Here is a 12,627-nt window from a genome sequence, read left to right as displayed (position 1 = left end):
TTTTTACTTGCTATTATGTCTTTGATATACACTTATGTGTAGGTGGATGTCATAAAATAGATGTAGCAGTGCATAAAATTTGGTTTATGAATGCCAGAAATCACTGGCCCCAAAGCTTTGTAAATTAAATTTCAATGTCTGAGATAAATTTAATTCTGAAATATTCCTATTCTGTGTGATCATTAAGCACAGAGGTATGTACAGCAGCATTAGCCTCAGATGCCAAGCCTTTTATGTCTCCGATTTCTGGTTTGTCATAATTCACTTCTGTTTTACTTCAGCAACTTCATGGACAATGATACAGTGAAATACACACAAGCTTTAAAATATTATGAATACGTGTGTAGAATTTAGGATCCTACAGAGAATCTTTCAGGCATCCTTTTGAAAGAAATTCATCTTTTTACATGAAAATAATCTGCTAATGATCCTTCTTTTCTAAAAAAGTTAAACAACTGTTTTAACACTGCTTCTCCATTAGTTACCATTTCTTTAAAGACTTTATTAGCAATATTGGTCTGGTGGAATTATTAACATTCAAATGTACAGTGGATATCCAATATTTCCTTTACAATGGGAGTTCTTTTTTAAGCTTTTGCTGATCTGTATAATATTTTACAGCCTAAAGGAGGTCCATGAAAAAGGATCTCAAAACTCCAAGCAAAGAATCAAGAAAATGATAGTTTGTGAAAAGAGGAGTGACACCCAAGGACCTTAGCTATTTCTCATGCTTTACATGTGTCATATTAGCTGGTTCTGCAGTACAAGCCCTGCACTAGGTGATATGGATGGTCTCTGACAAAATTATGTCATCGCCAATTTGGAAAGTCTCAGAAATGCCACTCTCTCATTAAAGTTTTGCAATAGGGGAATCATCATGGGCAGCATGGCGTGCTCTTATTCTACAGAATTTAAACTTTCACTCAGTAAATAAATAAATGAATAATTTACTATGAAAACTACTGCCAAAATAAAGGGTAGGTTTCTGAACATTCGGGCTACAAGAACGATGTCCTAATAACAACCCAGCAAATATTTTTACGTGTGACATATTCAAAATTGTTCTGTTTTTAAGGCATTTTAAGCTGTGACATGTCATCTGAGCTCTCTACTATTGTTAAATTGCAATTTACTTTAGAATCACCTAGATTTTACCACTGAAATGTTGGTATCACTCAGGTATGCAGATATAATCAGAGAAATTAATTCCACTCAAGAGGGCCCACTGTCTACACATTTCCACTGTAATCAGTGTGTCTCTGCTGGTTTTTTTTTCCTCTTTCAAAGGAAGACTCAGTAGAAACCCAGCTCAAGTATTTTGAAGCACACGAAGCTCTGAGCTGCCCCGTAGATTTGCTTTACTTTCTCCACTGCTGTCTCAAAGAGAGAGACCTGCCTTCCTAGCCAGTTAGCTATTTTGCACACTCCCGTAATAAACATCTTCGAATATAACATGGAATACCACGGTGCTTTTATAGTACAGAAGTATGACTCACCACACTACTACACAGTATAACATGAAAAATCAGAAAGTAACTTTCTATGAAACAAAAATACTCTCCTACTCATATTTTATCCTTCTCTGCAACTGAAAAGAAAGACTGAAATATGTGGAATTAATATTCAAGACAAAGTAGAATCTCTTACTTGTGTGAACAAAAAGGAAAACAATTTGCAGTTAAAAGCTTTTTTTTTTTTCAGAATCAGACCCTAAAAAGGAACTAAATTAAATATCAAGTATTGGTTTTACACTTTAAGATTAAAGCAAGCAAAACATCTGTTTAAGGGGTGCTATTTTTACCTATACTGCTACTATAAATAATAAATTAGTCCTTTTCTTGTTTCTTAATTTGCCCTGGAGTACTGGATTCTAAAAAACCCTGAAGTAGCTTATTAGCCTGTGAAGGATGGAAAAGAAAACTTGTACTTCTAATTCCAGTATCAAGTAACTGCAGATGAAAGACAACGATAAGCACTGAAAATTAATTAATTTAAAAGATCAAATATGAATACTAGATAAGCCTCAAACCAAAACCAACCAACCAACCAATCAAAAACAACCCCACACAACAATAATACTAACTGGGGTATATTGGATTGACCATTACCCTGACTCAGTATCTAAAAAACCAATTTGTTTTGTTCTGAAATACTACTTCATAGCTGTCAAGGTACTTCTGTTCATTATGCTCAGCAAGTATATTTGTATTTTTCTTGAAGATGGAGGCCCATCTACAATCATTCCTCCTTCATCTTCAGATGCTAGTAGCACTTGAAAATATGCCATGGCACGTATGGGTTTGTATACACGGTATTTTGCAGGGAGACACAGACACAAAAGCTGAGCTTGCTAGCTGCTGCCTCCCCTGAAATCAGGAGCTACCTGGTTATGGTTAGGTACATGCTTGACTCTAGTGATCAAATCTTATTGAGCTGCAGGGCAAATGAGCTTGAACTCAGCACTGTCCTAACACAGCCGTGTGGGTTTTGAGCAAATTGCATCCAGCCATGTCAGGGCATGGGCAGGAGGAATGCACGTTTTCCTGAAGATGCTGCCCCAGATGCTGCCCCAGATGATGAGATGCAGCAGCTGAGACCTCGCCTACCCCTCCTGGAAACCAGCTTCACAAAGGAGCTTCAGGATGACAACATTTTGTTTGTTCTTCCTGTCTTTACCAAAACATAACCATTCCTTTTACTAGTCTTGCTGCAGCTAAGCAGAAAGTGACAGTGCAACATGGTTTGATGCGTGACTAAGACTGCTGTCCCTCTCAGTTATGCTTCTGTCAAAATCTAATTGGTATCTCATATAAATGATTGAGATTGTTTCTAGTTAAGGAAGCTGTGGCTACAGTGATTTAAAGTCAGTAATCAGATGTTATGTACCATACTTTGCATCAGTTATTTAAACAATTAAGGCTATTATCAGTCACTCTTCATTCATCCCTCAAAAACATGACATTTGAAGGATGTTATGGCGCATAAATTTTATGTGCATATTTGAATACAAATGTCCTGTGACTTGGTGAGGTTGGCCCAAGTGCTTGAAGGAACGTGTACTATATTGGATAAAATTTAGAGGATGGAGATGGTAAAGATGAGCCTTAGCATTCACAAAGGGGTCTAACTGGTGGTCCTCACTGAGGCTAAATCAGTCACAGCTATAGCATTAGTAGCCCACCACCAAAAATGACTGTAAACCAGGTCCAGTCTATGCTAGCCTCATGAATGCCCATATTGAGTAGGTCACTCACGGTTGGCAGGGCCACATTTTCTTCCTCCTGTCAAACTGGACCTAATGGTACTGTCCTCCTGTCCTCTTCAGTCATGACTGGGCAAGGACTGGTCTAAACACACACTCCCAGTAGCTTGTTTCCACAGGTACCCTGTAAATATTATTAAAGCCTGCTTTCTGGAAGCACTGCTCCAAGAATGAAATTCCCCTTCAAAATGTTTTTGTTTTGAAGAAGTGTTTTTTATTTTTCTCTTTAAGAACCAGTTTGCCTTTTTTTCCCCCACTGGCAAATTCCAGTGGGCTGCAGAGTAGAGAAGCAGATCCAGAACAATAAAAGCAGAATCTTCTCTCCACTGCGCACAGCTACATGGCAAATTACCACCATTTCCAACTGCAGCTACACACAAAAGTGAGTTTTGTAAGACTGCAGAGAACCACTGCATTCACCTTCCCTAAAGAAGCTGGCTTGTTGCCTTCTCTAAGAGTATATGTAGAGGTTCTTCTGACCTGGGAAATACTCTGCAGTAGCAGTAGGGGAAACTGAAGGGCACATTATGTGTAAAAAAAACCCGCATGAGCGTAGTTTCATCAGAAATATCCTGCATTTTTCTGTTCAGCGCCACGTTTTCTGCACTGCTGACCATCTCTCTGGTACAGGGCTGCCAGGGTTAGAGTTTTCTTGCACTTGAAGAGGTGACCCAGTACAACCCCTCCACGGGATGGCCTGCTGCGATGCCATCTTCCACCAGTGTTAGGACAGCGCATAGGTTTAGTAGGCAAAGCTCCATATTCCCTCCAGCAGAAATAATGAACTATGCTCAAGACACCCATTTTAAAACCTGTCATACCTGAATTTGAATAAAAGATAAGGGCAAATATGTATACAAGATGCAAGCAGTGCAGAAGTCAGGTAGATGTAAAAACAATGCTTGACATAAGTAAATGATCTCCTTCCTTCACTAGGCTAGTAAGCAAATTCCTATTATTATCATTATTTACATACTATTATCATTTTTTACTTTCAAGGTACGATGAAGCTACAAATTATATACCACCTCAGCAATTATTCCTTGAAAATACAGACTTGTCAGTCATCACTGCGTGAACATCTCTGTGCCGTCGACAAGACCTGCACTGACTGGTGTGTGGCATCCCAAACCGATTTGTATAGTCACTCTTTAACTAAGTGCTTCTTTGCAATACCTTGCTATTTAGCATCATTAGAGGGAATAACAGCGATTGCCAGCTCTGGGAGGACATACCCCACACGCATACGCATTCCCTTTAGGTTAGTGCTCATAGAGAGCTGCATAACGTGCAGCCACAAGGAAGCGGGGAGAGCTCGTGGCCAACCAATGTCCCTTTCTTGGGTTCCCCAAAGGTGCCAAACCTGCACTAACCGTGCGGGGTTGCTCTGCAGCATGTTGACATACAACCCAATGAGTACATGTTCATCGGCCAGCCTGTCTGCAACATCGAGGCTGTACTGTAACCTGGAACAGGGTCGGGGGGAGAGAGGGTGCGGTCCGGACAGACAGAGGGAAATAAACAGAGAAAGCAGGAGCAAGTAAGATTATGAAATGAGAATTTAGGAACGAATAATTAAATGCTCTTAGAAAAAAAAAAAGTGCAGAAATTATTTTGTTATTGTTGTAATTTACATATTAAATATTTAATGGCTTAGGATGGTTGAATACAACTCAGTTACAGAGCCAGCCATGGAAATCAGGGAGATGCCAGATCAGGCTAGGGACTGGGGCTATACAGTACCATTTATTTTAAAATAAAGCAGATTGTGAGGTCAGCTCTAATTGCTTCAGTATACTATTTATAGCGCATATACATCAAATATATCTATGTTACACACAACTAACATAGTGAAATCACAAGCTGGAAGTGCTTGGAAGTGTCTGATCAAGACCTCACATCCAGGTGTACATATATATATTTAAACACGCCCTACTTAGCTCACAGGGTTAATTGGTTATTAGAATTATCTGAGGAAAGATATCTATGTAATATATTAAAAGCAGAGGGAATAGAGGAAAAGTTTTGTTTTAGCTGTGTTAGTGCAAGCTATGAACATACTCTCTATTTAACTTACCCTTTGCCTTTCAAGAAAGCTGGAGCAGCCCTAGCCAGCAGTTTGCTCTGCTCTACTTCAGTATTCTTGTAAGGAGAGCTAGTTAATAAGACAGGAAAACTAAGAAGAGGGTAAACACTGATGTCTGAAATTCAGTACAGAACAGAGTTTGGCGAAACTCATTCAAGAGGTCTGGACTTAATAAAAATAAAAATAAAAAATAGAACTTTTAAATAAATGTTATAAAACTTCGGAAATGTGATATCGAGAATTAGTTTTCTCTCCTGTTCTCCAAAAGCAAACTATAAAGCCTTCACTACAGAAAAGACAAATAAAACGTGCTTCTCTCACAAATGGAGAGCTGAAGGCTTGTGCCGTTTCCATGAGGAGTCTGATGTACACATCACCTGAAATGCAGACTTCAGCTTTCCCATAACAGCTAAATTGCTTTTCTCTGAATCTGCCATAAAGTAATCTCAAAAATTTATGGAAGTCTTCTTATTTACATCCAATGATAGGATACACCAATTTTGTTTTTCGAAGTACTGTTCTTCTGTTGATTTAAATAATTTGTAGTTCATCAAATCCCACTTGTCCAATTGCATAATGCCACTTTTTTTTCCTAACTACAGTATTTAGTGGATTGCAGTAACTGCATCTTTCCCAATACAAAAATATCCATGTCAATAATTTCTTAAGATAATACTGGCTAAAAGCAGAGAAATTTAAAGGTTAGCTTTTCTTTCTTGGTGCAGCATTTCTGGTTAAAAAAACAACAAAGCAAAACAGAAATATATTTTACTTTCTTGCTTTTTAAAATTATTTATTTTTTGGTTTGGCTACTGATACTGTAAATACCTTTGATCAAAAGACCTGTGTGTGAGCATGCATGCACCTGTATATCCAGATGTGTGTGTGTATAGGCAGATGATGCTGTATAAATGTGATGCGCAATAAATCTGAGCAGATGTGGCTCTGATGGACTGAAGAGCAAAAACTTTTATATTAAGACAAACAAAGAATTCACTAAGATTGGGTGTGTGCCATTCTCTCCCTACTTCGGGAGATTCAATAAGGTTTGAGGGTTCAATAAGGTTGAGGTTATCAGCCTTACTGAGGGTTCAGAAAGGTTGAGGCTATCAACCTCATTGAGGTTATCAACCTTACTGAGGGTTCTGAAAAGGATGGCACCAAAAGGTGTTATAAGATCCCAAGCCCTATTGTTTTGTAATAAATCTGAACGATAGCTCAATGAAATGCAATACAACACAGAAAAAAAAAGCTTGCTTCACATTTCTTTGTCCATCAGCATGCTATTTACATGTGTCGTGCTTCTACAGAAGCAACATCCATGCAGATAAGCATGCCCCAAGCCATCTATAAGGATATGTCTCACTGTGTTTTCTTCCCAGTGACAGAAAGAAAATGCACTAAAGGGATACAGGACGTGCCATACCAGCCAAAAAAAATGCAGCATTCCATTCTTAAATGAAGATAAATTAGTTGCCATAATTGGAGACTGAAGACCACGTGGTAGATTTCATGTTTTGCTTTCCAACAGTGCGGTGTAATGTCCCCACTTCCAGGTGTAAGCTCTCCTATGCTCCAGAAGCAACAGAATTAGGGTGGAGGGACCGGCAAGCAAACTTCACAAGTGCTATTGTTTCTCACCTCCATTTCCTTCTTAGTAGATTAAATGTACTAGCATGTTTCAACCTTTTCTTATGAGTCAGGTTTTCTAAGATTTTTTTGATATTCGAGTGTCTCCTCTGGACTCTGCCAAGCTGACTAACATATTTGTTCCAATATCGTGCCCTGCACTGGGTGTAAACCTCCAGGCAGATGCCTTCTCCTCTGGGTAATGAGTTTTAATGGATTTCCACATGGTGTCCCAGAGTCAGACGCACTCTAACAGTCATAATGCTGACTCCAATTAGTTTGTGGTTCACTGCAACTGCTTGGTCCTCTGTAAAAATATTTCTGTCCATCCAATTACGCTCCATCTTTTATTTGATTATTTGCTTCCTTGCTATAGCACTTATAATTACTGTGTTTCCTCTAACTGATTTCAGATCATTTGGACATCAATTACTACCATTGCAATTGAGCTCATTTTTTAATTTAGGAACTGCTCTCCAAGCACTCCTTCCCATAACTGTTTCAACCTTTGTGCCATCTACAAATTGCATACACTCACTCTACTGCTCCGACGAGGTCATTACAAGAAATAGTGCTTAGTGTCTGACTTAGGATAGACTTCAAGAATCCCAGCTGATATGTCCTTCTAGAATGACAGCAAACTTTTGAAAATTTAATTACTGATTTTCAACCACTTGTGCATTGACCTTATACTAATTTTCCCTAGCCCTTATTTCCTTCGGGTACTTCTGTGTCATCTGGGACTATGTCAAAAGCCTTTTTAAGGTCAAGCTGTATATCTGCTGCATCTTTTCTACCCACTGGACCAGTTATCCACCAAAGAAGTACATTAGTTTGGTTTGACATAATTTTTCTTGACAAATCCACGATGGCTATTTCTCATCTGTTTATTAACGTCCAGGTTCTTACCAATTCTTTCATAATTTTAGTATCTTTGGATACCAAGTTTAAGCTGTCACTTGCATAATCCTTTCAATCTTTGTCCCTGTTTCCACCTTCAATGTTACTTCCTTCGGAAGAGCCAACAGTTATCTCCATATTTGTTGTCCATAAATTCCCCAAAATACAGCCAATAGTACAGAGATTGTTCTGGCCACAGTGAACTTCTCTGGATCCTACAGACTGGAACATATCTTTTAAAGTCACATTCCTGTTAAAGTGAGCTGCCGAAGAATGCTTTCCCATCCAGCCTAAGACAGAAAACCTCCAGCTCGGAGCAGATGTCTACAATGATGCAGACCCAACAATTTTGCTGCAAATGTTATATACGCCGTCTTTTAGAGCCTACCTGACTACTGAAACAACCAGATATTAACCCTTCCTTTAGCAGGCAGAATACTGGTCAGTAAAATGCAAGGAGGATTCTCATTTTTTTGTGAAAACAACATGCAAAGGCAACACACAGTTCAAGTCTACAATACTCCTTAGCCAAAGAAACATGGACAGCAGCAGCAACCAGTACGTTTTCCTCCAAAGTTAGTTACTGTCCAGAAATTTAGCCTAATTGCTCAGCGCTGTATGCCCAGGCAGAATATCCAAATCTTTTTAGGTTTTATTTGGAATTCAAAAAAGGCACCATTTATTCTGACTCATCGTTAAATAAGACTCAATTTCTCATTGGTTATGGGCATTTGATAACATAGTGTATTCTTTCTATCTACTACAGAATTACCGAGTCATTTCAGGTTCATCAGAATGTGCTGTGTCACTCCATTTATTCTAGTTGATTACACCTTTAGAAGAACTAAACATACTAACTGTGAGGGGGCACTGAAAAAATGCAAGAAAAGCCATTCTGTTTCATCTTATCCCACCTTAAAGCCTGTAATTCAGTAGTTTAAAGGAGACAGTTATTAAGAGAGAGGAAGAGGTTGTATCCGTTACTGTGGTAGTGATAGACTGTAGTTGGTGAACAAAAGAATCTGAATAAGGAAGAAAATGTTAATTTAGCTGGGCACAGAGTTATTCTTCTTGACTAGACAGAAGTTTCTATAATGCTAAATTAACTTGTTTTGGCATAACACATCCAGTTCATTGGGTTTACAAGGGCAATGCCTACTCTACAGCAACATTCCCTTGTTCTGCTGCCCTCTAGGTAATCAGACAACAGAAAAATAAATGTGAGATTAAAAACTGAATATTAGCTCCAGTAAAAACAAATCAGGACTTGTGGTTTTAATTGCATATTAGCTGTCATCACAACAAATGGCTGTGATCTGGTATTTGGGAAAAGATCAGTGATTTTTTGTTTCTTCTTTTCTGAGTACTTTTAATTTGTTCTTGCGTTGTACAGAGAGGAATAAAAGAGCCAGCTGAGCACAGTATATTGTTGATATTAATTTGCACACTATATATATTTTAAAGAAAGGTATTTGTAATTGTTATGCCAAACTTCTCATTAAAGCTCATTTATGGACATGATGGCTCAAACTAAGTAAGCATTAATTTTAAAGGGACTGTCATTCTGAAGTGACTTGAAGAAACTAAGAAGCACTTTGAGGAAAGCCTAAATCTGACTTCCTTTGAGCTTTGTAATAATTGCATATCCACCCAAAATTGGTGCTTCAGACTCAATTAAACTGCAAATAACATATCATGTTCAATCTCCTTCCAGCCGTTCCCCACAACTCATTATATTTACTAGTTATTAAAGATCTTTTTCTTAATAAGATTCTTCCTCTCCCTAGTTCATTTCCCTGTTTTACCCATGAATCCAGAAATGAAGACAGTGCTTTGCTGTACATATGACACCATGTTCACTTCCAGCAGCAGGATGACTCGATGTGCTGAATTCAGCATTTCCTGCTACAGGAAGAAACTGGTTGTGAATGGTAAGGCCCCTATGTGAACAAAACTATCTTAAATAAGTACCATGGGAATGCTACAAATGACAGTCTGTGCCAATTCTCTTCTGCATAAACATTCTAATTACATAAAAACTTTCTGTAAAACTATCTGAAACCTATGAACTAGATTGCAACACACATTAAAGTAATCTTTAATAAGTTGTCTGCAGTGAAAACACAGCCAGCAGAGCTCTTACTCTTGATTACATTCAGCTAGAAATTTTACCCTGAGTTTATACAATTCTTAGCATAATGTGAATCACCGAGCATTTAATATAAAATCAGCAGAATTGCAAACAAGGCTGTCAAAGTGTGTTTCTCTGATGTATGAGAGGATGGGCTTCCACTAATGAGGCCTGATTTCCTCAGGGCAATAATAATAGTAAAACCTACAAAATGAATGAAGATATTGTTATTAGTCTAATACAGATTGAAGAACTTGGCATTTAGGAGAAAAGTACCTTGGTCTCAGTACTTTCTTACTGAATTATAGCTAATGCTCATGGACTAATCAAAGACGAAAAAAAGAAAGGTCATTACACTACATGGTAAAAAAGGAAGAAAAAAAAGTGGAACTGCTCTTATCCAGCAGTGAATATTTTATGCAGAACGAATTCGTCTCCTCCTGCAGGTCACTAAGACGAAAGAGAGTGCTGGGAGAAGAGTGCATCAGCTAGAGGCACTGGTCACATCTGGAGCTCTCTAAGTAAATGCTAGGTCTTCGTTAGCTACAGAAGAGTTTAGATCTGCCTTTTCTGTGGCCATTTTGAGAAGCAAAGCAAAGTGATTTCAGGAAGGTTATTGGCAAGTGACGCTAACTGCAGACGCAACCACCAGCATCAAGAGCCGTGGAAAAGGGAGGGCAGGCTGGCCGTGAGACTGGGAATCGTTTCCAGACTCTTGTGCGAGCCTCTTTCATGCCTCTGTCAAGAATGCAACCGGGAAGCCATGCGCTGAAGATGAAAACATAGAGGTGCCATTTTTTGGTTTTCAAAAACAATGTTTCCAACTTCCTCCAGATGCGTAATATTAATCCTATGTGAAAAGGTAAAATGAAAGATTTGTGCTGAGCACAAGCAAGAAAAGTTGGCAAAGCCCACAGCCAGCAGGAAGTCTAATCAAAAGACTAATTAGAGCCACACAAATCCTCTAGCCCGCCAGAGCTTTCCTTAAAGAGTATCTTTAGTAATTTAGCAGAATTGCTAATGATTTAGTGCTTGAGCTACAGAACTATGGCAATTAGTGGGTTAGTGCTCTCATACTGACCGTGAGTTGTTGTGAAGCTGATTTACATACAGCTTTATAAGAGAATGCTCATCAGCCACAGGACTGGCTACATTTATACCCCCAAGTAACCTGAATGATTCAAACAATGAAACCTTGTTAATACCCCAAAAAGTATGCGCAGAGAGTATGGTGTTCAGAGTGGATTCATTACAATAAATGTGATTTACAACTACTTAGAAAGAACAATGACTTTATGGCTTGTAAGTTGTGCTTTTTTTTTTTAATAACAAGATGCAATTTAAATTTAAAAGAGTTGAGAATAAACATGAGAATAAGCTGTGAAGCTCTTAAAATCCTGTTAGTGCAATGAAACAAAAGTTACAATAGCTTTTATTATACAGAATCATTTTACATATCAGGGTACTGTTAGCTCTAAAAGAGCCAGAACTGGTTAGTTCTGCATCATGGAAACTTTTGTTGTATAAGGATGTCAAAGTATGCACTTAGTCCGGGTACCTATGGTTGTGGAGTTCTGTCTCCTGCCTTCAGAGGATTCTCCATCAATCAGTTCTCCCTCTAGGCGGAAAGGAATTCTAATGGCCCAGGGATTATCTACATTTAATCCTGACAGTTAGACAGTCAGCTGCATTACCAATGGGGACAAGAGTAAAATTATCAGGAATTATTTGTACTCCAAAAAATCCAAGTAGCCCAGTAAATAGGGCTGCAATTATTCCTGCAGGTTCTCAACCTACATGGCAAAGCACACTGTTGTTGAATGAGCACAGGGACTCCTTGGGCACAAAGGGAAGCAACAGCTATACTCTAGAAGAGCATTGCTCTTAAAGACCTGTCTTGGAGAGGCCACAAATAGATTGTTATGCCTTGTCCCAGCACATAAAATCCCACACGCTCCAACTGTAGAAATGAATTTGGATTTGCAGTTTCACTGTGTGTACAGGCAGCAGATCTTGTCTTGGGGGCTGCCCTGGGGCTGGCTCTCAAAAAGCATTTCAGAAATGCTGTACCCAGCAGCACTTGCACTAAGATAACAATGGGAGTTTACAGTTTATAGCTCCCAGTACCAAAGTTCATAAATCAAAGCAGTAGCAAAACATCTTTACTCTGACATTTCAGTGTTGTACATTGAGGATTTGTTTTCAGTGTTAAAAAAGGTAGCCATGCATACCCAGAGGTTGTGTTTGGTTATTTGGGAACACTGAAGCACTGCCAAATACAGCAAGGACCAAGCAATAAAATGCACCCAAGGAAGACATATCACTCTTCCCCAGTATAGCAAGAAGTTATTCTCCTGCCACCTTCTCATCTATGTACACTGGTGGGCTTACATAGATTGGGTGAAACAGCCAGCAAGTGTTACACACATATTTTGGCCATGTGAGCCAAAATACTAAGCCAAAATGTACATGCTCAGCTGCAAGCACCTTTTCGTTGGGATTAATGTTTCTGACCACTCTTTTCTGTTTCGTTTGTTCATGGGTCACCATATTCCAAGACTTGTAACCTTCAAAGAAAATCTGAATGGCTTAACAGGAGGAAGGGTGCCTTGCTACCTT

The 12,627-nt window shown here is 38.7% G+C and overlaps 1 protein-coding gene across 19 annotated transcripts in view; it reads right to left on the bottom strand.

Annotated features, from left to right (window-relative positions):
- Positions 1-12,627, bottom strand: part of DTNA (dystrobrevin alpha) — a 227,652-nt gene that overhangs the window by 32,002 nt on the left and 183,023 nt on the right. For 10 of the 19 annotated variants that reach the window (XM_066992934.1, XM_066992930.1, XM_066992929.1 and 7 more), the window contains 3 exons: positions 11,090-11,179; positions 5,340-5,417; positions 4,636-4,728 (listed from right to left, as the gene is read on the bottom strand). The exons of 3 other annotated variants lie outside the window; for them this stretch is intronic. In XM_066992934.1, coding sequence (XP_066849035.1) covers positions 4,636-4,728; positions 5,340-5,417; positions 11,090-11,179 — 261 coding nt within the window. The remainder of the gene's footprint in view (positions 1-4,635; positions 4,729-5,339; positions 5,418-11,089; positions 11,180-12,627) is intronic. 6 more of the 19 variants (XM_066992923.1, XM_066992924.1, XM_066992937.1 and 3 more) reach the window with 2 other exon arrangements.

Source organism: Anser cygnoides, chromosome 2 (assembly GCF_040182565.1).
Source record: "Anser cygnoides isolate HZ-2024a breed goose chromosome 2, Taihu_goose_T2T_genome, whole genome shotgun sequence".
In the NCBI taxonomy this organism is placed as follows: Eukaryota; Metazoa; Chordata; class Aves; order Anseriformes; family Anatidae; genus Anser; species Anser cygnoides.
Note: the sequence above shows the minus strand (reverse complement) of the source record. Positions and strands in the feature narration are given on the sequence as shown.